Raw genomic sequence first — 27,139 nt, forward strand, 5'->3', positions numbered from 1 at the left:
GATGGGTGTTAAACTCTTCTCTAAATGTTTGATAGAATTCACCTGTGAAGCCATCTGGTCCTGAACTTTTGTTTGTTGGAAGATTTTTTTTTTTAATTTATTTTTTAATTTATTTATGGCTGTGTTGGGTCTTCGTTTCTGTGCAAGGGCTTTCTCTAGTTGTGGCAAGCGGGGGCCACTCTTCATCGTGGTGCGCGGGCCTCTCACTGTCGCGGCCTCTCTTGTTGCAGAGCACAGGCTCCAGACACGCAGGCTCAGTAATTGTGGCTCACGGGCCCAGTTGCTCCACGGCATGTGGGATCTTCCCAGACCAGGGCTCGAACCTGTGTCCCCTGCATTGGCAGGCAGATTCTCAACCACTGCGCCACCAGGGAAGCCCTGTTGGAAGATTTTTAATCACAGTTTCAATCTCATTACTTGTGATTGGTCTGTTCATATTTTCTGTTTCTTCCTGATTCAGTCTTGGAAGGTTATACCTTTCTAAGAATTTGTCCATTTCTTCCAGGTTGTCCATTTTATTGGCATAGAGTTGCTTGTAGTAGTCTCTTAGGATGCTTTGTATTTCTGCGGTGTCTGTTGTAAACGTCTCCTTTTTCATTTCTAATTTTATTGATTTGAGTCCTTTCCATGTTTTTCTTGATGAGTCTAGCTAATGGTTTATCAACTTTATCTTCTCAAAGAACCAGCTTTTAGTTTTATTGATCTTTGCTCTTGTTTTCTTTGTTTCTATTTCATTTATTTCTGCTCAAATCTTTATGATTTCTTTCTTCTGCTAACTTTGGGTTTTGTTTGTTCTTCTTTCTCTAGTTCCTTTAGGTGTAAGTTTAGATTGTTTATTTGAAATTTTTCTTGTTTCTTGAGGTAGGCTTGTATAGCTATAAACTTCCCTCCTAGAACTGCTTTTGCTGCATCCCATAGGTTTTGGATCGTCTTGTTTTCATTATCATTTGTCTCTAGGTATTTTTTGATTTCTTCAGTGATCTCTTGGTAATTTAGTAATGTATTGTTTAGCCTCCGTGTGTTTGTGTGTTTTACGTTTTTTTTCCCCCTGTAATTGATTTCTTAATCTCATAGTGTTGTGGTCAGAAAAGATGCTTGATATGATTTCAATTTTCTTAAAGTTACTGAGGCTTGATTTGCGACCCAAGATGTGATCTATCCTGGAGAATGTTCCATGCGCACTTGAGAAGAAAGTGTAATCTGCTGTTTTTGGATGGAATGTCCTATAAATATCAATTAAATCTCTCTGGTCTATTGTGTCATTTAAAGCTTGTGTGTCCTTATTAATTTTCCGTTTGGATGATCTGTCCATTGGTGTAAGTGAGGTGTTAAAATCCCCCACTATTATTGTGTTACTGTTGATTTCCTCTTTTATAGGTGTTAGCAGTTGCCTTATGTACTGAGGTGCTCCTATGTTGGGTGCATATATATTTATAATTGTTATATCTTCTTCTTGGATTGATCCCTTGATCATTATGTAGTGTCCTTCCTTGTCTCTTGTGACATTCTTTATTTTAAAGTCTATTTTGTCTGATATGAGAATTGCTACTCCAGCTTTCTTTTGATTTCCATTTGCATGGAATATCTTTTTCCATCCCCTCACTTTCAGTCTGTATGTGTCCCTAGGTCTGATGTGGGTCTCTTGTAGACAGCATATGTACGAGTCTTGTTTTTGTATGCGTTCAGCCAGTCTGTGTCTTTTGGTTGGAGCATTTAATCTGTTTACATTTAAGGTTATTATCGATATGTATGTTCCTATTACCATTTTTCTTAATTGTTTTGGGTTTGTTGTTGTAGGTCTTTTCCTTCTCTTGTGTTTCCTGCCTAGAGAAGTTCTTTTAGCATTTGTTGTAAAGCTGGTTTGGTGGTGCTGAATTCTCTTAACTTTTGCTTGTCTGTAAAGGTTTTAATTTCTCCATCGAATCTGAATGAGATCCTTGCTGGGTAGAGTAATCTCGGTTGTAGGTTTTTTCCTTTCATCACTTTAAATATGTCCTGCCACTCCCTTCTGGCTTGCAGAGCTTCTGCTGAAAGATCAGCTGTTAACCTTATGGGGATTCCCTTGTATGTTATTTGTTGCTTTTCCCTTGCTGCTTTTAATATTTTTTCTTTGTATTTAATTTTTGATAGTTTGATTAATATGTGTCTTGATGTGTTTCTCCTTGGATTTATTCTGTATGGGACTCTGCGCTTCCTGGACTTGACTGACTGTTTCCTTTCCTGTGTTAGGGAAGTTTTCAACTATAATCTCTTCAAATATTTTCATAGACCCTTTCTTTTTGTCTTCTTCTTCTGGGACCCCTATAATTCGAATGTGTTGCGTTTAATGTTGTCCCAGAGGTCTCTGAGACTGTCCTCAATTCTTTTCCTTCTTTTTTCTTTATTCTGCTCTGTGGTAGTTATTTCCACTGTTTTATCTTCCAGGTCACTTATCTGTTCTTATGCCTCAGTTATTCTGCTATTGATTCCTTCTAGAGAATTTTTAATTTCACTTATTTTGTTGTTCATCATTGTTTGCTCTTTAGTTCTTCTTTGCCCTTGTTAAATATTTCTTGTATTTTCTCCATCCTGTTTTCAAGATTTTGGATCATCTTTACTGTCATTACTCTGAATTCTTTTTCAGGTAGACTGCCTATTTCCTCTTCATTTGTTTGGTCAGGTGGGTTTTTACCTTGCTCCTTCATCTGCTGCGTAGTTCTCCATCTTCTCATTTTGTTTAACTTACTGTGTTTGGGGTCTCCTTTTCTCAGGCTGCAGGTTCGTAGTTCCTGTTTTTGGTGTCTGCCCCCAGTGGGTGAGGTTGGTTCAGTGGCTTGTGTAGCCTTCCTGGTGGAGGGGACTGGTGCCTGTGTTCTGGTGGGTTGGGCTGGATCTTGTCTTTCTGGTGGGCAGGGCTGCATCTGGTGGTGTTTTGGGGGGGGGGTCTGTGAACTTAGTATGATTTTAGGCAGCCTCTCTGCTAATGGGTGGGGTTGTATTCCTGTCTTGCTAGTTGTTTGGCATGGGGTGTCCAGCACTGGAGCTTGCTAGCCGTTGGGTGGAGCTGGGTCTAAGCGTTGAGATGGAGAGCTCTGGGAGAGCCTTCGCCGATTGATATTACCTGGGGCTGGGAGGTCTCTGGTGGTCCAGTGTCCTGAACTCGGCTCTTCCACCTCAGAGGCTCAGGCCTGACATCAGGCCAGAGCACCAAGACCCTGTCAGCCACATGGCTCAGAAGAAAAGGGAGAAAAAAGGAAAGAAAAAAGAAATTAAAAAATTATTAAAATAAAAAAATAATAATTAAAAAAAGAAAAAGAAAATGAGAGCAACCAAACCAGTAAACAAACCCACCAGTGATAACAAGTGCTAAAAACTAAACTAAGATCAACATAAAAATCAGGAACAAATCAGTCCCAGACAGCAAACCCCAAGTCTACAGTTTCTCCCAAGTCCACTGCCTCAGTTTTGGGACGATTCGTTGTCTATTCCGGTATTCCACAGATGCAGGTACATCAAGTTGATTGTTGGGATTTAATCTGCTGCTCCTGAGGCTGCTGGGAGAGGTTTCCCTTTCTCTTCTTTGTTCGCACAGCTCCTGGGCTTCAGCTTTGGTTTTGGCCCCTCCTCTGCATGTAGGTCGCCTGAGGGCGTCTGTTCCCGCCCCTGGCCTCATCTCCCAGCCCCCACCTGCCCCTGGGCGGGGGAGCAGACAAGCCTCTCGGGCTGCTGAGTGCTGGTCGGCACCGATCCTCTGTGCAGGGATCTCTCCGCTTTGCCCTCTGCACCCTGTCGCTGTGCTCTCCTCTGTGGCTCTGAAGCTTCCCCCCGCCACCCCCCGTCTCCGCCAGTGAAGCGTCTTCCTAGTGTGTGGAAACTTTTCCTCCTTCACAGCTCCCTCCTAGAGGTGCAGGTCCCGTCCCTATTCTTCTGTCTCTGTGTTTTCTTTTTTCTTTTGCCCTACCCAGGTACGTGGGGATTTTCTTGCCTTTTGGGAAGTCTGAGGTCTTCTGCCAGGGTTCAGTATGTGTTCTGTAGGAGTTGTTCCACATGTAGATGTATTTTTGATGTGGAAGGAAGGTGATCTGTATGTCTTACTCCTCTGCCATCTTGAAGGTCCCTGACAATTGATTTTTGTTTATTGATCTTATATTCTGCAACTTTGTTGAACTCATTTATTAGTTCTAGGAGGATTCCTTAGGGTTTCTGTATATAAGGTCATGTCATCTGTTGAATAAAGATAGTTTTATTTCTTCCTTTCCAATCTGGATGCCTTGTATTTCTTTTTCTTGCCTAACTGCCCTGGCTAGAACCTCCAGTACATTGTTGAAAAGAAGTGTCAAGTGTGGATGCCCTTGTCTTGTTACTGATCTTAGGGGGAAAACATCCATCTTTCACTGTTAGGTTATCATGTTTGCTGAGGGCTTTTTGTAGATGACCTTCATCAGGTTGAGAAAGTTCACTTCTATTTCTAGTTTGTTGAGTGTTCTTTTCTTTTAATTAATTAATTACTTTGTTTATTTATTTATTTATTTTTGGCTGCGTTGGGTCTTTGTTGCTGTGTGTGGGCTTTCTCTAGTTGCGGCGAGCAGGGGCTGTTCTTCGTTGCAGTGTGCGGGCTTCTCATTGTGGTAGCTTTTCTTGTTGTGGAGCGTGGGCTCTGGGTGCGCAGGCTTCAGTAGTTGTGGCTCATGGGCTCTAGAGCGCAGGCTCAGTAGTTGTGGCACATGGGCTTAGTTGCTCCGCGGCATGTGGGATCTTCCCAGGCCAGGGCTCAAACCTGTGTCCCCTGCATTGGCAGGCGGATTCTTAACCACTGTGCCACCAGGGAAGTCCTGCTGAGTGTTTTTTAAATGAGAGCGTGTTAGATTTTGTTAGATGATTTTTGTCTATTGAGATAATCATGTTATTTTTGTCTTTATTGATTTTTTAGATGTTAAATCAACTTTGCATCCCTGGGATAAATCCCACTTGGTCATGGTGTATACTTCTTTTTATATGTTGCTGGATTTGGTTTACTTAGTATTTTGTTGAGGATTTTTACATTCATATTCTTAAGGTATTGGTCTGTAGTTTTCTTATGTCTGTCTGGTTTTGGTATCAGGGTAATACTGGCCTCATAAAATGAGTTGGGAAATGTTCTGTTTTTTAGAAGAGTTTGTGAAGAATTGGTATTACTTTGAATGTTTTTTGGAATTCAGCTTTGAAGCCATTGGGGTCTGGGCTTTCTTTATGGGTAGTTTTAAAATTACTAATTCAATCTCATTGTTTGTTATAGATCTATTCAGGTTGTCTGTTTTTTCTTGGGTCAGTTTCAGTAGTTTGTGTCTTTTTAGGACTAGTAGTAATGTCTTCTCTTTCATTTCTGATCGTAGTATATGGACTCTCTCTTTTTCTTTTGGTCAAACTAAGTAGATTTGTCAATCTGTTGATCTTTTCAAAGAGCTAGGTTTTTGTTTTTCTTTTTCTATTTCATTGATTTCCACTCTAACCTTTATTTTTTTCTTGGAACAGTCAAGAAACAACAATCCATGCTGTGCCTGGGAACAGTAACTGCAAAGAAAGAGGAGGGGGTGAGAGGGGTAAACTAGTACCTGCAGCTCCATGGCTCTGTGTCCCGTTTGTTCTTGTCACGGTCTTACTGCTGAACTGAAGTGTCTGATTTCCTTGTTTCTTGTCTGTCTCTCTAGCTAGAATGTAAGCTCCAAAGAGTGGGGACCTTGTCTGTCTTTCTGCTGTGCCTGCCTGCACGGAGGAGGGCCTGGCACAGGGGAGGGGCTCAAGGGTGTGTGGAGGAATGAAAGTTCTGACTTCACACAACATAAATACGTTGATAGCAGCAGGGAGGCGAGAGGACAGTTTGAGATCTTGGTCTATAAAAATGCTTTCTAATAATAGTTTGGATTCCTTAGAGTTTAAGTTTTGTTTGTAGTAGTTTTTCTAAATGTTTTGTATTTTGAGGTTCTGGATTACAGTAACTGAATTTCAAAGAAGACTTTTGCGGATAGTGAGTTTTTATGGGAGAAAGTAGTCAAGAGGCTTGGGGTCCCTTGGGTGATTGTGGGGCTTTGGACAGTGTCTCACGTCCTGGGGCCTCTGTGTTTTCTTATGTAAAAGAAGGAAAATTATACTCGATGACCTAGATGTAAGAACCTTTCAGGGTCAGAAGCCATAATATGAGGATTCTGGAAAAACAATGGCTACTTAGCCTTGATTAATATTTGTGCACTTCCCATTTTAACAGGACCAAGACCTGGTCGGGCACCCCATTTGTGTCAGAGCGGAGCAGTGTGTTGGTGTTTTTGCCGGGTGAGTGTCATTCTTTCGTGGTCTAGACTCTGCGCTGGATGGAGACTAGTTTGTGTCTAGCACATATTGTGAAAAATGGTATTTGTAGTGCAGGTTTATTCATTTTAGACTCTGGGAATGTGAATAAATGTGATTTTTCAGTTTGACTCTTACTATAACCTTTGTGTTGCTAAAAACGTTGATAATGAAGAGTTTAACTTTTTGAGGGCAGTCTGACCCCCTTCAGAAAAAATTGGCTATGTTAAATTTGCTATTTCATATATATGGTTAGAAATGTGAAGTAATTGTCATCAATCTGTATTTAAAGCTTATTTAATAATAATATCATTATTGTAATACCATGAAAATCATCAAGGTAGCCCTTGAGTTCCTTTTTCTTCAGTATTTGACAAAATAATCTCTTAAGATACTTAAAGATTAATTTTTGTTAAATTGTACTTTTTCAAAATGATGATTTTGATTTTTTAATCAAGTGGTATAGCTTGATGAAACCTTATGACAATAATTCATGTATTTTTTGTTGTTGGAAGGTAATATGTAGAACATATGAGTATTTGTGCTAATTGTGGTGGAGAACAAAAAGCATGAATAAGAGTAACATTTTACTTTGGAATGCAACATGAGAGTTTAAAACTTTGATCATGTTTTGCTTAGGTTGATACGGATTAGTTTTATTTCCAGAAAACAAGCATTAGCTGACAGTGGTGTGGAGTTGCATTTGTCCCAATAAATACTTGTCAGTGATTGCTGTGTGCATAATATTGTATCAAGGAAGAAATGACCAAAGTAGAGTCAGGGCAGTACTAGCTTAAGAACACCTGACGTGAAATAAATGCTTCCTAACTGCTGATCATTGCCTGAATAAAATATGTATAAATGATATTCTACAGTTTAGTTTGTTGTTTTTCTGTTATGTGTTTATGTGAGTTCATTTGACAATACATTTATTTCATTAATTGATCTTTTGGGAATGGTTCTGTGTTAGTTTTTTTAGGGCTGCTGTAACAAAGTGCTATAAACCGGAAGGCTTAGAACAAGAGAAATTTATTCTCTCACTCTGCTGGAGACTAGAAGTTCAAAATCAGGGTGTCCGCAGGGCCCTGCTCCCTCTGAGGCTCTGGGTAGAATCCTTCCTTGACTCCTCCCAGCTTTTCTTGGCTGTCAGTCTTTGGCCCTCCTTGGCTTGTGGCTGCAATACTTCTATCTCTGCCTTGATCGTTACATGGCATTTTCTGTGTGGGTGTCTTCTTACGAGGACACCAGTCCTATTGGAATAAAGGCCTATTCTTCTCCACTGTGACCTCATCTTAACTAATTATATCTGCAATCATGCTTTATTTACAAATATGAACCTTATGAAAAAAAATTAACACATCTCTGTGACCAAGACTTTTTAAATATTATTTTTTGGTTGTAAAATTTTGCATAATCAAAGTAGGACATTTGGAAAACCAGTGGGGGGAAGAGAGGAATGTAAAATTACTCATCTCATATGGCCAGCACTCACAGGCAGTCATTGCTGTGGAAAGGAAAACATAGAAAGAATATGGTTTTTCTCATATTTTTGAGTTACTGGTAGTCAGTGTCATTATGCATTTTCACTTGTAATTCTGATATATTTAGGTGAAGAGGATAAAAAAGTCAGATAAAATGAATTGGTAGAGCCGTATTTATAAAAGATGTCATCTTAATTTAAAGGTTGTTTTTTAGAAATAAATACAGATCTTTCTTTCCCCCTCCACTTCTTTTCTTCCCTAGGTCTGGGTGAAATAAACTATATGCATGAAATTCTCACAAACATGGTTCATAAAAGGTGTGTTTAAAATGATACTGTTGTATTTTTACTTGTAAAGCATTGTATTGTTTCTAGCTTAAATAATTTTAATTATCTCAGTGAGTAGTTATTCATTTTCATATATATCTACTCTTTATGGATATTTTATTTCATTTACTTCTTTCTTAGGTTACAGGTCTATCCACTCCATTCAAGTGTGACTTTGGAAGAACAGAATAACGTGTTTTTAAGTCCAGTGCCTGGGTACAGAAAGGTAGGACAGCTGGGAGACCAGTTCTGAGCACTTAGGTACATTTTCCTTAGAGACTCTGCTAATGAGAAGTGCTGACATTCCAGCTGTTTGTACGATATGTTCTGTAGCTGGTGGTTAGTCACCTAAACAAGCACTTGCCTGATGAGCCAAGTCTGTTATTTCATTTTGTCTTTATTTTATAAATCAGTTTGCTAAAGTTTTTTATTTCCTCAGCCTCAGGACATTATTTCTAGTGGATTTCAGTGCCTCTTACTCCCAGCAGTTCTCAAACTGGGGGACTGTTCTCTTGTCCCTGGCACTGCTCTGGAGATTTTGGTTAGAACCCACATTCTTAGTCCTGGTTTAAGAGTATTTCTTTAATTTTTTTTGTGTGTGTGAATGATGGGATTGTCTTATCACAACCCTTCTAGTGCTGCTTGAGATCATCAGGGACCCCAGACATGCAGCCCAGCCCCCTTGATTCCAGTGAGAAGGTTCTGCATCTCTAGGGGCAGCCTAGACCTTGCATGGCAACTCAGGGCTCTTATGTACTGCAGACCTTCCTGGGAACTTTAGCCTGGTTGTGCTCTGTGCCCCTGGGTAATTCCAGGACCCCCTGAAGCTATCATATCTGAGGTCAGGGAGAGCTGTCTTTGCCGTTTCTTGCCTGCTGCTTTTATGAACCTTCTGTGTTGCATGGGCCTGGTTTTCTGTACATCAGGGGCTTCCACTGGACCCCTGGAATGATTCCACCAGGAAAAGGCTGTATCTTAACATTGAGGTGTAGGGGTTAAGAGCATGCGTGGGGAGTTGGACAGATGCCATGGGTCTCTGTCCCCTGTAGGTGTGTGCCTCTGAGCACATCGCTTCTCAGACTTAATTTTACTGTTGGAAAGTAGAATCGATAATATTTACCTTGCAGAGCTGTTAGGAAGGTTAATTTTAATAATATATGTCCATACTTAAATTGTGGTAGTGCTACAGTGCCTGACACGAAGTAGGTGTCCAATGATTGGATGCTGGTAGTACAGGTAATAGCTAATACTTATTGAGCACTTGGTTCACGCCTGGAGCAGTTCTAAGCATTTCACATTTATTAACTCAAGTAATAGGGAGGATACTATTGTTATCTCCATTTTATAGATGAGAAAACTGAGGTTAAGTAGTCTAGGGTCCTACGCTGGGGTGGAGCAGAGCTGGGATTCAGAGCAGGTTTGGCTGCTGAGCCCGCACTGCACTGACTCCTCCTCCTCGTCCCCCGCCCCCAGGACCCTTGACTAACTGTGACTTCTGTATAAAATAGAAAAAATGGCTCATTTCAGAATTTGAGCCCAATACCTAATGATTTCCTGTATATAGTGAGCATGTCAGATTCTTTTTTTGATGTTTGATAGATCATTCTGTCCACCAACATTGCGGAGAGTTCTGTCACGGTTCCAGACGTCAAATACGGTGAGATCCTGCTGTTTTCCTCACAGCGTAAACCATAGAATGTGTAGCCTGTGTGTCCCTCAGGAGTTGTTCTTCCCCGTCTCTTCCCCTGTTCTGGAGGAGAGAATGTAGGAAAGTGGGTTCCGAAGTTCCTCCTGTACTTTTCTCTCCCCGCCCTCATCTGAGCTCACGGGTCCGTTCAGCCGGGCAGCCTCTGCGGCGCGGCTACTGACACACACAGGAAGCGATCGGGGCGTTCCCGGGCGCTGCGGGCAGTGGGAGAGCTTTGGGGCTGCCCCCGCTGGACATAGTGACCGGAGGGAGGAGCCCGAGTCCGCCCGGTGGCTGCAGGTCGTTGAGAAAGACACCACGTCAGCTCGGGGTGAGGCCACTCGTAGTCTGGTCTCCCACGTGTGTGTCCTTGATCACTTTGTGAGGTTGCGTTAATTCATGTTCGGGAGCCTGACGCTTGCCGGGCGCTGTTCTCGGTGGTGGGCAGGCGGACGGGGCGAGTGAGGCGTGTTGTCTTCTGGTGGGAGAGACAGGCAATTGGCAGGGGATAAAATAGGTGCAATTTCAGGTCGAGGTAAATGTTATGTAGGGAAATAAATCAGAGAAAGGGGTTACAGTGAATTGGGTAAATGACCTTTTAGATGGGGCGCTGTGGGAACACCTCTGTGAGGACGTGATAGCTGAGGACGGCGTGACTTGGGTGAGGAGTGAGCGTGGAAAGAGGCGGGACAGCGTGGGGAGCAGGTGCGAGGAGCAGCAAGGTGGCCAGCGTGGCTGGGACAGATGAGCTGGCGCCCCGGCAGCGCTCCGTCTGTGCCGGCGGCCGTCCAGGTGCTGGGGGGACAGTGCGCCAACAGGCGAGGCGCCGTTCTCCTGACACAGGGGGGGCGGGTGTTGACAGGCGGGCCATCAGTTAGACAGGTAACCACGTGCCGTCAGGTAGGCCGCGGCATGTCCAGAGGAAGGGGTGGAGGAGCGGGGCAGCGGCTGGTGGGGGGCATCTGCGGGAGGAGCGTTTCTGTAGAAGGGACAGGAGGTGCCAAGTCCCTGAAGGAAGAGCGCGGGACAGCCGGGAGGCCGGGCCAGCTGGACGGGGCGAGGTCAGGGAGGTCACGGGCACCAGGGCACCAGGCGGGAGGCCGCCAGGGCGTCGGAGACTCCAGCTTTTCCCGAGGGAGCCGGGACGGCAGCGACTTGTGAGGGAGGAGCGACGGCGCGTCAGGTCCGCTCGACGGCCTGTGGGGGGGACGGGGGTGGGGGAGACGGAGACGAGGCCGAGGAGAGGGCGGGTGGGAGTCGGGCGCCTTAGGAGGGGAGCGCGGGGGCAGAGGCGGAAGCGGCCGTTCCTGGGCGCAGCCCGCGGGGCTTGACTTGCTGAGGGGCCGGGTGCGGAGGTTTCACGGCTCGTGGTGACTCCCCGCCGTGCGCCCACCCCCGGGAGCCGGCGGAGACTGGCCCGGGCTGTTGAGACGCCGGCGGGTGTCCCGGTGGCGGCCTTGAGGAGGTTAAGGCCAGGGCTCCGCGCCGCCCGGGGAGCACGAGGGCGGTTCAAGGCGGGGAGCCTGTGGAGGCGCGGCCGGCCTGGAGGGGTCGCGGAGGGTCGGCGCCGAGGCCCCGGGGGGCCGCGAAGCCAGACGGCGCTGCGGAGGCGGTTTCTGTGGCGGGCGGGCGGAGAGCGGAGAGCCGGGGCAGCGGCCGGAGCGGTGGCGGGGCCGGGAGAACGTGTGTGCCGGGCGGCGCGGGGCCCAGAGGCGCAGAGGACGCGGGGGAGCCGGCCGTGGGGGCGGGGCTCGGGCCCCATGCTGGGGAGAAGGCCCACGTGGGCGGAGGGGTGCTGCCGAGGGGGCGCAGGGTCCTGTGATGGCCTCTGCTTTCCCCGTGAGCCAGAGGCCGGGCCTCAGCTGGAAGCGAGCAGGAGGTGCTGGAGGTGTGAGGAGGCTGGATGGACGGGGCAGCCTGAGTCCCGAGGGCCGCTGGCCACCGGGAGCTGAAAGGGCGCCGTCAGCCTGCAGCCCGTTTTGTTTCTCTTTTTCCCTCTCCTGCCACTTGGGCTGCGCAGTGTAGGTGGAGAGCTGTGACCAGCAGGCCTGGGGTCGAGTCAGCTGAGCAGAGCAGGGTGACGGGAGGCCAGGGGTCGAGGCGGATGTGTGGAGCGGTCACGGTGGGGGCTGGGAGCCCGTGGCTCGGTCAGGAGGGAAGGAGGGTCAGGAGGCGGAGGGGCAGGGACAGTTTAGCAGGTCCTGACACGCACAGATTGCAGGTCCGTTTGTAGGGATTAAGGACTGCTGCAGTAGGGTTACAGGACGGGGAGAGGGAAGAGGTCTGCTGCTAGGGAAGGATGCGTGAAGTTGAGATTGAGGAGGGGGCTCAGGCAGGGCCGTGGGAAGGAGATGCTGAGACAGGTGGAAGATGGGGTCACGAAACCGAGGGCCGGGGTGCTGCCAGCACCGTTTTTATGGGAATTGAGATCCCCAAACATTATGGCGGGAGGAGTGTTCAAGAGCCCTGGGGAGCCAGCAAGGAGGGGTGGTCGTGGTGGGGTAGTTAAGGAGCAGGAGGTTCTTGAGGAGGGAAGTGGCCCTGAGGGGTAGGCCCGCCGGCTCTCCTGCTCTCCTCCGAGGGACGGGGCGGGGCCTGTCCTGGGAGGAGCTGCCGGGGCTCCTGTCCCTGGGTTTTGCAGGGGAGGACACTGAAGCACAGAGATGCTGAGCAGCTGTCCCCCCGCCCCGCCAGCACACACACAGGATTGGGGCCTGGCAGTCCCCCACTTCAGCCGTGCTTCTGCGCAGCCCCGTGCGGCTGGCCTGTCGCTGCAGCCCGTGTTGGCTCGTGTTATGACGTGTGGGCTCTTACAGGGCATATGTCCTTTCTGCCCAGACTCCCAGGACTTAGAAGAAAGAATGTGACCCCAGCCTCCCCGTCCTAAGCAGTCGGGAATGGCCGGTGCATTTCCAGAGGCTTCTGTGTGTACACTAATTCTAAAGGCTGTGTGTTTCATAAACTGTCTTACCGCTATGCATTGTGATTGTTATGCAATTATTTCTTGCTAGCCTGGTATTTACATTCCCTTTTTTAAATGACAGTTATAGATTTTTGTTTGACGAGAACTCTGGTTTGTGATGAAGATACGAATTACCAGAGCCTGCGATTGAGTTGGGCCTCTAAAACCAGTTGTGATCAGAGAAAAGGTAAGGCATTTGCGTTCCAGCACAATAATAGGAGTTGGTGGCACATTCGGGTGTCTTCTTGAATTTTTTGCTTTTTGTACGTTTAGTCTTATTCAGAGATTTCCTTTATTGGAACCGGTTTTAAGTTCTAAGCAGCAGCATCTCATACTGGCAGACTCTGTTCAAATCCACGGCCCTCCTCGTGTGCACTGCAGCAGGTAAGAGCCATAGCGCCTGCTGGACGAGCGTCCCGCCATCTTCCGCGGGGACTAGTCACGGGAGCCGAGCGGGGCGCTCGGTAACTGCTGCTCGTCCTTCCTCTGACTTCTCTCCAGGTTTTGATCCTTCTGGGATGATCGTTTCCTGAGCTCAGCTGGCTCCACGGAGGGCTCAGCCTTTCCTGCGAGTGCACATGGTGTATTGCAGGGGAGACGAGGGTGTGGAGTCGTTTGTCGGCGCCAGGGTGTCGGGGGGTGGGGGGGGCTTTGTCCACAGTGGCCGTGCAGTTGCCTGCGGGGAGTGGCTCCAGGGCACAGCCTTCTCGCCATGGACTGAGACGCAGCTTGTGCTTTATGAGAGCGCCTTCGGGGAGGACAGCTGAAGGACTGCTCCAAGAATACCTGTTGGGTTGGGTCACAAAGCTACCACATCAAAAAACAGAATAGAGGCCACATTTACTGAATGCTCGCCACAGGCCAGGCACGAGTCTAAGTGTTTTCCGTGTACTTACGCATTTACCCCTCATTCCCCCAGTGAGGTAGCGTGCTGTTAACACCCTGACTTCTCAGTGATGCAGCCGACACACAGAAGGAGTGGCCTGCTCGGGTTACCCTGGGAAGTGCTGGGACCGAGACTAGGACCCAGACGTCCGGCTGCAGCCCGCAGCTTTAACCATGTTGCCGTGTTACCTCTCTTGAAATAACTTGCCTGGAGAGGGATTAAGAGAGAATGATTAAGGGACTTCCCTGGTGGCGCAGTGGTTAAGAATCCGCCTGCCAGTGCAAGGGACATGGGTTCGAGCCCTGGTGCAGGAAGATCCCACAGGCTGCGGAGCAACTAGACTCATGCGCCACAACTACTGAGCCTGTGTTCTAGAGCCCGCGAGCCACAACTACTGAAGCCTGTGTGCCTAGAGCCCGTGCTCCGCAACAAGAGAAGCCACCGCAATGAGAAGCCCACGCACCACAACGAAGAGTAGCCCCCGCTCGCCACAACTAAAGCCCACGCGCAGCAATGAAGACCCAACACAGCCAAAAAATAATAAATAAATAAATTAATTTTAAAAAAAGAGAATGATTAAGGAGTCACTGGTATACGGTCATAGAGAGCTTCTCATCACCTTGGAAAAACCTTATGTATTGTTATAATCATCTCAACCCCGCCCCCCGCCCCCCCCCGCCGAAAAAAACCCAGAACATAAAACTATGCTTAGAAGAAGTGACTAGAAATATTGTTGGCCAAAAAGTTCGTTTGGTTTTTGCCATAAGGTATAATGGAAAAAAGCCAACCCAATAGATATACAAAAATGTTTAAAGTGATTATTTTTGGGTCAGTCTTGAGATTATAGGAATTGTATCCTTTGTCTTTTTGTATGTTCAAAGTTTCTATGATTAGAAAATTTTTCCCATACAGGAAGTTGCAAAAATAGTACATAGAGTCCCTTGAACCCTAGCCCCAGCATCTCAGCTTGTTAGTGGTGACACCTCCTACCTCGGTGCAGCGTCAGCCCAGGCAGCTGATGTCAGCACAGGGCTGGACCGCGGACCCTAGTCAGTTGCCCAGGTTCACACCGTGCAGGCTTCTCTCCAGTTGATCCCATGTGTAGCCACCGCCACGGTCAGAACACAGAGCTGTTCCAGCTGCCTTGAAGGAGCTGCCTGGTGCTGCATCTTTAGTCACACTGTCCCCTGCCACTCTCTGCCGACCTCAAACCCCTTCTTCATAGCCGTAGCTGCGGCCTTTCAAAGACGTTATTAGGTGGAATCATACCGCATGTAACCTTTTAAGATTGGCTTTCTTCACTAGCTGTAGTGTCCTTAAGCTCCATCCAAGTTGCTGCATGTGTCAAAAGTTTCCTTTTTATTGCTGAATAATATTCCATTGTATTTTGAAAATTAGTAAAGGGAAACCTCACTAAAATGGAGGGGGGAGGTCAGAAGGGGGCGCTCTTGTGCAGTACCACCTGAAGTACCACTGGAGCTCAATTACAGGAAGAGTTGTCAACTTCAGAAGCCAACAAGAACCAGCAACAGGAAAGAAGCATCAGTTATAGGCCCCAACAGGAAAAACTGTGCCTTGCGTCTCCTACAAGAAATCATCTGCCCCAGCAACTTGGCCAATGAGAAACTGTCCCCACCCTGAACTCTCGCTTTTCTCCAGTGGACTTGTGTTCAAAACAACCCCTCCCAGCTTCCTCCTTTTTCTCTATAAAATAATGTTCCTCTTCTTTATATAGGACTTGCCTATGGTTTTTACCATAGCTTGCTTGTCCCAAATTGCAATTCTCTGCTATTTCTGAATAAACCCATTTTTGCTGGTAAAATTACTGTTTTTATTTATTTATTTATTTATTTAGACTATTTATTTATTTATTTGGCTGCGCCAGGTCTTAGTTGCGGTACTCGGGATCTTTTAGTTGTGGCACTTGGGATCTTTTAGTTGTGGCATGCAGGATCTAGTTCCCTGACCAGGGATCGAACCCAGGCCCCCTGCATTGGGAGCATGGAGTCTTAACCACTGGACCACCAGGGAAGTCCCAATTATTATTTTATTTTTAAGGTCAACAGTACCATTCACCTGTTGAGGGACATTTGAGCTGTTTTTAGCTCTTGGCGATTACAAATAAAGCCACGTGAATGTTGATGTACAAGTTTTTGTGTGGACATAAAATTTCATTTCTCTGGGATAAAAGCCCAGGAGTGCAATTACTGGGTGGTATGGTAAGTATATGTTTGCTTTTATAAGAAACTGCCCCAAACTATCTCCATGGTGGCTGTACCATTTTACAGTTCTACCAGCAATGTGTGAGATCTGTTTTTTTCACATCCTTGCCAGCATTTGGTATACCACTATTTTTTATTTTAGCCATTCTAAAAGGTACATAATAATATCTCGTTGCAATTCTAATTTGCATTTCCTTAATGCTAATGAGGTTAAATATCTTTTCTTATGCTTATTTGTCTTCTGTATCTCTTCAGTGAAATGTCTGTTCAAGTCTTTGGCCCATTTTCTAACTGGATTGTTTGTATTTTTATTGTTGAGTTTTGGGAGTACTTTATATTATATATCCTAGATATAGTCCTTTATTAGATAGGTGGTTTCCAAATATTTCCCCCAGTCTATATTTTGTCCTTTAATCCTCTTAACAGGGTATTTCATAGAAAAAAAGTTTTAAATTTTGGTGTGGTCTGATTTATCAGTTTCTCATTTTATGTATCATGCCTCTGGTGTCATGTGTAAAACTCTTCACCTAGCCCTAGGTTGCAAAGATTTTTCTCCTGTGTTTTCTTCTAGATATTTCATAGATATGTTTTGCATTTGTATCTGTGATCCATTTGAATTAACTTTTGTAGATGGTGTGAGGTTTGCTTATGGATGCCCAGTTGTTCCTGCACCACTGTTCTCCTCCCATTGAAGGCTTCTGTACCTTTGTGAAACATCGCTTGGGTGTACTTGTCTGGGTCTATTTCTGATTCTTCATTATGTCTGTTATCTGTGTGTTTTTCTCTCCACCAATACCACACTGTCTTGATCACTGTATAGTAAGACTTATCACGAAACAGATGGATTCCTCCCACTTTATTCTTCATTTTCAGAATTGTTTTAGCTATTCTACTTTGCCTTTCCATATAGACTTTAGAATGATCTTGTCTATATTCACACACAAAAAAAGCCTCCTGTGATTTTGCTAGGAATTGTGTTAACCTGTATATCAGTTTGTGGAGAATTGATATATTTGCTATGATGAAGCTGTGTATCCCTGAACATAGTGTGTCTCCCTTTATTTAGGTCGTCTTTGATTTGTTTAATCAGCATTGTGTTATTTTCAGCATACAGATCCCTGTATATGTTTTGCTAGATTTACACCTAAGTATTCAGTTTAATTTGGAGGGATTATAATGATTGTGATGGCATTTTTTTTTTTAAATTTTATTTATTTATTTATTTATTTATGGCTGTGTTGGGTCTTCGTTTCTGTGCGAGGGCTTTCTCCAGTTGCGGCAAGCGGGGGCCACTCTTCATCGCGGTGCGCGGGCCTCTCACTGTCGTGGCCTCTCTTGTTGCGGAGCACAGGCTCCAGACGCGCAGGCTCAGTAATTGTGGCTCACGGGCTTAGTTGCTCCGCGGCATGTGGGATCTTCCCAGACCAGGGCTCGAACCCGTGTCCCCTGCATTGGCAGGCAGATTCTCAACCACTGCGCCACCAGGGAAGCCCATGTGATGGCATTTTTAATTCCGGTTTTCACATGTTCATTTCTAGTGTATAGAAATATGATTGATTTTTGTGTGTTGGTATTGTGCCCTGTGACTTGCTGATTTCACCGATTAGTTCTAGGAGTTGATTTTGGTTTTGTCATTACCTTGGGATTTTCCATTTAGACAGTCCTGTCATTTGAAGATACGGCGGGTAGATGGTGGCGGAGGCAGCAGTCTGGACTCTGCACTCAGTCTCCTGTGTCAGGACAGGTGGGTGGGGGCCGAAGGGGGCAGGGGTCCAGGCTCCACAGGTGGGGAAGGAAAGCTCCTCCCTGGGCTGCCCCATTTTTTAAAAGCTGAGTATTTGTGAAGGATCCCCCCTCCCCACCTGTCTCCTCTCTCTCAGATTTTATTATGTTTGGGGATAAAGGAGTTTCCATTGCACAAGCAATACCATCACAAGAGAACAGTCGTTTATAGGATGCTCTCCGTGGTCCAGGCCTGGTTTTGAGCTGTTTGCATGTGATCACTCATTTCATATGAAGCCATTGTCTTGAAGGACGCCTTTGCAGAGGTGTTGGGATGGGTAACAACCAGCCGTTTCACTGGGGCTTCTCTTGCCAACTTGATTACTTTCGTTTGGTGATCTCTGTATTTTTACCAGTATGAACTATGCATTTGCAGGAGATGTGTGGTATTTTAAATGTTTTGATTGCCATTGTATTTTGGGGCCAAGGTGGTTCTCTTTAGAAATATGCATTGGATTTTCCACTATACATCACTGAGTAGGAGTCAGCACTTAATCTGTATATAGAAGATCACTTCTAACACTGACTTATACTGAAGTTTTTACCAAACTGACCTGGTTTGGTAGAAGATAACAGAAGTTTTTCTTAATATTTAATGGTTATTCTTAAATATATCTTTATGCTAGTGTTAAAGTAATTAATGCCACAGTTTGAATGTTTCTCCTTTGCAGGCCGTGCTGGACGAGTGTCTAAAGGATGCTGTTATAGACTCATATACAAGGATTTCTGGGACAGCTCCATCCCCGACCATGTCATTCCTGAGATGTTGGTAATAAACTTTGGTCATCTTTATGACATAGTTTGTTTTTTTGTAGACAGTTTTGCTGAATAGTTTAAGTAATATAATTTTGAGTGTCATGTGATTTTGATCCCAGAAAAATTACTTCTGATCAAACTTGTCTTTAATCACAGAACTGACTTCTGTTCACTAAGCACCAGTGAGGGACTTGACACCCATGTCACGTTTCTGGCCCCATAGGAGGACTGTCCACAGACGCTGCTGCTGTGTGCTTTTATAGTTCGTGCTGTGGAACTGGCTTCTGTCTTTCCTCTCCTGCCTCTCTCTCCTTTCTCTCCCTCTCTCCTGCTTCCTCTCCTTTCTTTCTCACCCTTTCCCTTTTCCATCTTGCCTTCTTTATCTCTCTCCCTCTCCTTCTCTTCCCCCATCTCTTCATCTCCCATTTCTCTCTCTTCTTCTCCCACCCCTTTCTGTTTTCCTTTCTTCTTTTTCTCTCCTTCTCTCTCTAAAGTACTAGTCATGTGAATAGGTTAATTGATTTACTTAGTTTTACTGTTTCTAAATTTAAGTTTTGTTCTTTTCAGCGTTGTCCATTAGGAAGCACAATATTGAAAGTGAAATTACTTGATATGGGTGAACCGAGAGCTCTGCTGGCAACAGCCCTTTCTCCACCTAGCCTGAGTGACATTGAACGCACCATCCTTCTGCTAAAGGAGGTGGGACCATCTGATACTTGTTCGTGTTAGGAAAAGCTAAGATTTTTTGGGTGAATTTTAAAAGTTTCATACTGTGTATATCTTTAAGGTATTTTGACAGTTGTAAATAATCAGCATTTGCTTGGAAAAGCATGTCATGACTAATTTTTGATTCCAGATTTTATATATGTTGTTCAGACCAGCTTTGTTAGTTGTCTGAAGCTGAAGCTCCTACTCTCTCACCACCCCAGCCGCCCCCCGACAGGGGATTGCGGTTTGTCGGCGCGGCTGAGAAGCGCTGGATAGGAGATGCAGCCGTGGAGCTCTGCTCTCCCGCCCTGGCTCCGCCAGCCTCCTCCCCACCTGCCCTCTGGTTCTGCTCTTCGCCCTCATGCTGGCCTCTCCTCTTCCTGTTGCTGGGAGCCCTGCTCTGCTCCTGCGCGTTCTCTGACTCTCCTCCGACCCGCGCTCCGCTCTCGCTGCTTGCAGTGAGTGCCCAGTGCCCCGGCCTGGGCGCCGCCACCTGTTGGGGCTGTGGACATTCTGCCTCGGGCCCTCAGAGCTGGGGCTGCCTCTGATACCTTGGGTACCTGCTTGGGCGTCCGTAAAATACACTTAGTCAAGTTGAGGACGTCGTTTTCTGTGCACAGTCTGTACGTTTTGGCTGTGAGTGACCACGTGACGTGGTGGTTGGAGGTTTGGTTTAGTGCTGTGCGTGCCATGGTCGTTAAATCTGGGACTTAAGTAGACTTTTGTGGGGGTAGCTTGGGCGTCACCTCCCAGCATTAAAAAATAATAAAATGTGTTCTGAGTATCAAAAAACGAATTAAAAAACTTTAGTATCAATCTTTCATAAGTTGACTTAGGTATCTTTTAGAACCTTATTCACCAAAATTTGGTCGTTTCCTGTTTTAAACTCCCTGCCTTCAGGAAGAAAAGAGTGTGAATAAATCAGTGCTTGCTAATCGCACTAATTTATTTTATAAAGGTTGGAGCACTTGCGGTGAGCAGGCAGAGAGAAGATGAAAACCCCCATGATGGTGAATTGACCTTCTTAGGAAGAGTTTTAGCCCAACTTCCTGTTAATCAGCAGCTCGGTAAACTCATAGTCCTCGGACATGTGTTTGGATGTCTAGATGAGTGTCTTATTATAGGTGAGTGTGGGAGCCGAGAAGCGGTAATGGAGGGTAATGTAAGGCTGCTCCAACAGTCTTACCTTCTCTTTGTTTTTTCTCTTATTAGCGGCATCTCTTTCTTTGAAGAATTTTTTTGTGATGCCTTTTAGGCAGCATCTTGATGGATATAGGTATTTAACATTCATATTTTTAAAAGTCATAGTGTTTTAATGGTGTCCAGTGACACTCTTTGTCGTCTGTTTACAGGAACAAAGTGGATTTCTGTGGCAACAGTAAGAGTGACTGTGCTGCGCTTGTCGAAGCGTTCAGGGTAGGTTTTCCCAGGCGAGCTGTGAAGGCGGCTGCCACCGCCTGTCAGCACACGCCGTCTCCACCGGAAGCGCCGTGAGGGGTGCCGATGTCCAGTAGTAAGCAAAGTGTGTTGGGAGATGGGGCCTTCCCTGGCGGTCCAGCGGTTAGGACTGCACGCTTCCGCTGCAGGGGGCGCAGGTGCCATCCCTGGTCGGGGAGCTGAGATCCTGCGAGCCTCGCGGCACAGACAAAAAAAAAAGTTGTGTTGGGAGAAGAAGATGAGGGTGGGAGTCCAATTCTATGAAGTAGATTGGAAAAATTAAATTTGTAAATTTTCTGTGGTCAAAATGTGTTGAAATTGGACTTAAAAAAATTCAGTTAGCGAATAAAGTATTTTGAAACTCTGGTTCATTTGTTTTTAGGCTTGGCAGACTTGCAGACAAAGAGGAGAGCTGCGGCATCCGAAGGTCAGTGAGCTGTTTCTTTGTGGATGGCTGCCCGTGTCATGGAAGCTTCCCGAGCCTTCTCTAGCTCAGCCTCAGCGCTGTGTGTGAACCGGCAGCGTTCAGCCTGAGCGGAGGTCACTGTGGACGGTCCTCAGGGCCCACAGGCCAGGGCAGCTCCTGGGCCCACCTTCAGCTGTAGTCACTTCCCAGAGGCAGCCGCGCTGCCTTTCACCCACCCCTGGGTAGTAGTGACCCTTCCTGTGTCAGGAGCCTCTTAGCTGCCAGCACTAAATACCTGTGGGACGTGCCTGGCGTGTTGGCTCAAAACTGAGAAACCCGAAGCTTTTCCTTCTGCTGTTTTCAGCAAAGTTTTAGATAATGGGCTTGAAAAAACCAACCTGTTAGCCTTCATTTTTTGGGGTGGGTGCGGTTGCATGTTGTTCTTCTCCTTCTAAACTGACTAGGTTCAAAAGATTGTTGATAGGTCTGTGTGTTTAAATTTGCCATGCCTAGATGTATCCTTAAAATAACTACATGAGTTACTCGTGAAAGCCACCTTTTACAGAGTCAGCCATATTATTTTTCTTGCTGGTATATATTCTTTTTGGTATATACTTTTAGCTGAGATATATGTATTACAGTAGCCAAATTAGCTGTAATTTGTTACATTAATATTGAATATTATCCTTTTATGTATTTAAAGGATGAACTTGACTGGGGACGGTTAAATTACATTCAAATCAAGAGAATTAGAGAGGTAAGTTATAAATTCTTTGAATACAAGTAAAGATGACTTATCAAATGTTTATCAAGTACCAGCAATACCCAGCGTAGCAGAGAGTATTCCAAGTAGTACACCCTCGTTTCCAGCTTTGGTAGAATTTATGTGTTAACATTCATGGTTACAGTTGACTACAGCTGAAGGACACAGATTAAGGTCAGCAAAGGTAAGAGGCGGGTGGGGAGGAGCCAGGAGAGACCAGGGGCCAGCTTGCAGCTGTCCTCTCCCAGTGGAGTCTTCTGGGCAGCACGATGCGTGACAACCCGCGTGAAGCACCGCCAGCCAGGGAGGCTGTCCCGAGCCTTGGCGTCCAAGGTTTTATTGAGGGTTGGTTACATAAGTGTGGGGTGCCCACATGGCTGACCTTAACTTCCTTAGTTTTGAGCCCCTCCAGAGGTTACCGGTACTGTATGGCCCCCCCATACAAAGGTCACATTGCTCCCATGAACTGCTTGTTGTGTCCAAGGCCTCAGGTGAACAAAGTCACTCTTACAAGGCAGGATATTCCAAGGGCCTGGAGGTGACCTGCCAGGAGCCAAACCTTTCTTTGGAATGTCCAAGGTGTGGACAGCCGGGCCTGCTGACTTAATCCTTTACGGCACAGTTTGCAAGATAATCTGTCTGTTTTATTTTTATTTTCAGAGAACTTACTCTTGGTTTGATTTGTCAGTTTTACTGTGCAGGTGTTTTGAGGGGAGGGGGAAGGTGGAGGATTTGGAAGAATTGATTTTTAATTTTTTCCATTAATTTAGTTTTTCTGTGTCTCTTGGTTTACGTTTTTAGTCTTACTGAGATGAGAATTTAATTTATTAATACTTCCAGTCTTTCTAATTAAAAGTATTTAAAGCTGTGAATTGTCTTGTGAGCGCAGTTTGGGGCACACCTCGTTGATGTGTGGCATGTAGGGCCTCACTGTCATCCCTGTCTGTAACTTAGTTTAGGGTCGGTTTCCTCCTTGATTCAGAGTTTTTAGAAGAATAGTTGAGTTTCCAGGTAGAAAGAAATATTTTTAGGTATCTTGTGTTTTTGTTAATATTTTTGTTTTTATTGCATTTTGATCAGAGAAAGTGACTTGCATAATTTTTAGTTGATTTTTAATTAGAGAAGTTGTATGTATCAATACTACAGCCTTACAGAAGATTTTTTTTTTTAATAGAATTATTTTTTATTTATTTATTTTTGTCTGCGTTGGGTCTTTGTTGCTGCACGTGGGCTTTCTCTAGTTGCGGTGAGCAGGGGCTACTCTTTATTGAGGTGGCTTCTCTTGTTGCGGAGCACGGGCTCAAGGTGCGCGGGCTCAGTAGTTGTGGCTCGCAGGCTCTAGAGCGCAGGCTCAGTAGATGTGGCGCACGGGCTTAGTTGCTCCATGGCATGTGGGATCATCCCGGACCAGGGCTCAAACCCGTGTCTCCTGCGATGGCAGGGAGATTCTTAATCACTGCACCACCAGGGAAGTCCCCTGTTAGCTTGTTTTTAATCACAAAAGAAGTATATGTTTATGGCAGAGGTTTCAGAAGTGTTTAAAGGACTTAAAGTAAAGGCTGTGATCATGGTCTCCTGTTCCTCTGACACCTGTAGATGACTGTGTTTGTGCATTTGCAGTGGTTTCCTGTGTGTGCATGTGTGTTTATAACTGGGATCATGAAGCATATACAGCTTTGTATCCTGGTATTTTCTGTTAACATTGTATTGAGCATCCTTTCCATTCTTTATTAATTAATCTTTAATAAGATGGTTCTTTAAATGAGTTTTAAAATTTTTTCATTTATTTTTTGGCTGCATTGGGTCTTCGTTGCAGTGCGTGGGCTTCTCATTGTGGTGGCTTCTCTTGTTGCGGAGCACAGGCTCTAGAGCATGCGGGCTTCAGTAGATGTGGTGCGTGGGCTCAGTACTTGTGGCTCGCAGGCTCAGTAGTTGTGGCACACAGGCTTAGTTGGTCCACAGCATGTGGGATCTTCCCAGACCAGGGCTCGAACCCATGTCCCCTGCATTGGCAGGCAGATTCTTAACCACTGCGCCACCAGGGAAGTCCTAATAATATGGTTCTTAATAGCTGCAGTGTTTCATCCCATAGACATACTAATTCTTTCCCTATTATGTACTGCTTTTCTAGTGCGTTTGCTATTCTGAATAACATAATCACTTGGAGACATCATCTCCCAATGTGTTTTTCTTAGGTGGCTGAATTATATGAAGAATTGAAGACTAGAATCTCACAGTTCAACATGTATGTTGATTCCCGGCGGCCTGTCATGGACCAAGAGTATACATATAAGCAACGATTCATCCTGCAGGTACTCTGGAGTTTCCTGGATGTCTCTTCCTGGTTCTTTCTTCTTATTAGGTCTCGTGGTTTTGACAGTGCTTATTTCCTCCTTTTTTTTTTTTTTAATGATTTGGAAAGCTTACAGTTATTAATTAGAAATCTGATGGCCTTTTTTATTATTATTTAATTAATTTATTTATTTTTGGCTGCGTTGGGTCTTTGTTGCTGCGCCCTGGCTTTCTCTAGTTGCGTCAAGCGGGGGCTACTCTTCGTTGAGGTACACGGGCTTCTCATTGCGGTGGCTTCTCTTGTTGCAGAGCACGGGCTCTAGGCACGAGGGCTTCAGTAGTTGTGGCTCGTGGGCTCAGTAGTTGTGGCTTGCGGGCTCTAGAGCGTAGGCTCAGTAGTTGTGGTGCACGGGCTTAGTTGCTCCACGGCATGTGGGATCTTCCCAGACCAGGGCTCGAACCCATGTCCCCTGCATTGGCAGGCAGATTCTTAACCACTGCACCAGCAGGGAAGCCCTATTTCCCCTTTCTGATACAAATCATGCCTCACAGGAGATTTTAGGTCCATAGTGTTCATGCTGTGTTTGGGCACCAGGAAGAACTCTGGTCTTACCTAGTTTAGGTTTTCCATGTCATTGAGTTGATGATCCAGACCCATTTCTAATCTCTGGAGGAGTGTTTCTAAAGACTGCTAAATGTTATTACTGCTTCTGGAGAGATCCTTTTGTTTTGGCTTTTAAGAAAGTAAAAATGCTCTTAATATTATTATGTGGCTCTTCCCTTGCACTGAAAAATTATTTTAACTTTGGAGGCCATGATCAAATTAGCTTCTTGGATGGAACCTTCTAGGCATTGTGTAGAGGGAAGTGTGTCCTAGAAAGGTGACCAGTGCTTCTGATGTAGGGGCTCAGAGGAGGAGTACCTCTTGTATGTGTCCGTGTGTTGGCTGACGCATACAGAATTGGGTTCTAGGTGGATCCTGTAAACGGGGGGATGCTGGGAAATGGAGTGTTTCTCTGGATGTAAAATTACTTGAAGTTTAGGAGAGAGTCTTCCATGGGTGTATGTTTCACATGGTTTATTTTTATTGAAGAAGGGACTCTTCGCAGCATGCTTTTAGAAGTGAATATTGGATGCAAGTCTGCTGCTCTAAATCTAAGTGTCTTAATTGTAATTTTATCTAAACATTTGGGAAAGGGCCTGACCCATAGAAGTAAGTGTGTCAGGGAAAATGCAGAAAAAGTTGGCTAACCCCCAGGGCTCTGTGTGTACAATCATTTGTATCCTTGTTCAACTCACCACTCTTTTCTAAACCTAATTCTGAGAAGAACTCAGGCTCCTTGGAGGAAAGACATGTAGAAAGTGTTTCGGTTATGGCGAAGTAACCAGAATTGTGACTTTCTGCTTGATTGGCTTAAAGGTCCAGTGTTTCTGTGTTTTTTTTAACATTGAACTCATCTTTTATAGTGTAGATGTCATTCTGGGATGAGATTAGTATATTGGTGAGATAAAGTGATAAAATAATGCTGTTACTTCATGAAAATAAGTTTCTCTTCCAGGTTGTATTGGCAGGTGCTTTTTATCCAAATTACTTTACTTTTGGGCAGCCTGACGAAGAGATGGCAGTGAGGGAGCTGGCAGGCAAAGACCCAAAGACAACCATTGTGGTAGGTGGAGAGATGGGCAGCCTTCTCTGGGGTGGAGGCCAGGTGCCCAGTTTTCGGATGAGCTTCATTCCAATGTGGCGAACACGGAACATTTTATTTCCCCACTTGTCTCTATTTTTTATAAGTACTAAGTGGATTTTTTTCCCCTAAAGTGAATTTCATGGCTTGTCTGACCTTTTCACATGCATCCACTAGTTCCTCAGTCTCGCTTCCTGTTTTGCAGACCTGGCCTTAAAAAAGAAAGCCTTGCAGAGTTAGGTATTCATGGCTAACCTTGACTGCTCATGTCCCATTTTGAAGGATTTAAGATACTTCTCCATAAATTTAAGAACATTTAGTTAATTGACAACTTCATTTTACACAAAGTAAAGAGTTATTTGGTTGGCACCTTTGTACTGTGATTTAAACTCTGATCCCCATTCATGCTTGATAGAATCACCTAGAGAGTGTTTGTTTATTTTGAAATTCAGATTTGAGGCCCCGTGGCACAGAATCTGAACTAGAAAGTGTGGCCTGGAAATTAGTGTTTAACATGAGCTTTGGGCAAATCTGATGGTCAGTCCCAGGCACTGACTATCAGATCAACATTTGTGGACCCTTTGTTTAAACCTGAGCACAGGATCACTTCAGGGTAGGCAACTGGCATAAAGCATTTGGGAATCGGGCTTTTATCAGACCCTGGGTTCCATTACCGGCCTATATCTAATAAAGGGGGTGTAGAGCACTTGGCAGAGTTCCTGGCCTAAAGTAAACATGCCGTCATTGCCAGCTCTTACTCCTCTTGCTGTTTCCATCACACTGTTACTGAAGAAGTAAGAGTTCACGAGGGAGAGGGTCTCTGCAGAGCACTGGAGAGGCGCTGGTGCTCACACTGGGGACGAGAGGCAGCTGAGATGCAGTTTGTACCTGGGGACGGGTTTTACCTGAAGGGGCGGTCATTAGCTCCTTATTGCTCTCGAGGAAGTGTGGCCGGGCCTCTGCTCTGCTCGTACTGCCCTTCGTGGCGGACCAAGCCCTTCTGGTTGGCTTCCTCTCACGCCTTGGTGGTGCTCCCTCCCGACCTGTGCAGCGGGGTGGGGGCCCCCAGCACGTTTCCTCAGACGCGGGCTGTGCTCGCCTCCTTCAGCCGCCAGGCAGCCTGTTCACCCTGCACTCGGGGGCCAGAAAGTCACCTGCTGTGTGCGTTATAAAAACTAAGCGTGGCTGGTGTTTACGTAGCGCTTATCATCTGAGAGAGCCTTTGTCGAGTGCTTTTTACGCATTCTTCTCTGAGCTTCACGTTGACTCTCTGAGTCGGGGACTTATTGTCCCCCTTAATAAGGGATGTGGCTGTTGGGTCCTGGGCTGGCTCCATAACTTTTTGCCTGCAGAACCCTGACAGGCCAGGACAGGAGCTCAGACCTGAGTCCCCAGCCCTTGCCTTTCAGCCACCCACTGCCTCTCATGGAGCTGTGCTGGGCCCTG

At 45.6% G+C, this 27,139-nt stretch overlaps 1 protein-coding gene across 6 annotated transcripts in view; it reads left to right on the forward strand.

The window, feature by feature from the left end:
• TDRD9 (tudor domain containing 9) overlaps positions 1-27,139 on the forward strand; it is a 76,702-nt gene that overhangs the window by 18,473 nt on the left and 31,090 nt on the right. For 4 of the 6 annotated variants that reach the window (XM_007176234.3, XM_007176232.2, XM_007176229.3 and 1 more), the window contains 14 exons: positions 6,221-6,285; positions 8,044-8,098; positions 8,249-8,333; positions 9,707-9,764; positions 12,839-12,943; positions 18,318-18,415; positions 18,970-19,101; positions 20,069-20,234; positions 20,323-20,386; positions 20,463-20,526; positions 20,930-20,974; positions 21,657-21,710; positions 23,912-24,028; positions 25,568-25,675. In XM_007176234.3, coding sequence (XP_007176296.2) covers positions 6,221-6,285; positions 8,044-8,098; positions 8,249-8,333; positions 9,707-9,764; positions 12,839-12,943; positions 18,318-18,415; positions 18,970-19,101; positions 20,069-20,234; positions 20,323-20,386; positions 20,463-20,526; positions 20,930-20,974; positions 21,657-21,710; positions 23,912-24,028; positions 25,568-25,675 — 1,216 coding nt within the window. The remainder of the gene's footprint in view (positions 1-6,220; positions 6,286-8,043; positions 8,099-8,248; positions 8,334-9,706; positions 9,765-12,838; positions 12,944-18,317; positions 18,416-18,969; positions 19,102-20,068; positions 20,235-20,322; positions 20,387-20,462; positions 20,527-20,929; positions 20,975-21,656; positions 21,711-23,911; positions 24,029-25,567; positions 25,676-27,139) is intronic. The other 2 variants (XM_007176231.2, XM_007176230.2) reach the window with 2 other exon arrangements.

Source organism: Balaenoptera acutorostrata, chromosome 3 (assembly GCF_949987535.1).
Source record: "Balaenoptera acutorostrata chromosome 3, mBalAcu1.1, whole genome shotgun sequence".
NCBI lineage: Eukaryota > Metazoa > Chordata > Mammalia > Artiodactyla > Balaenopteridae > Balaenoptera > Balaenoptera acutorostrata.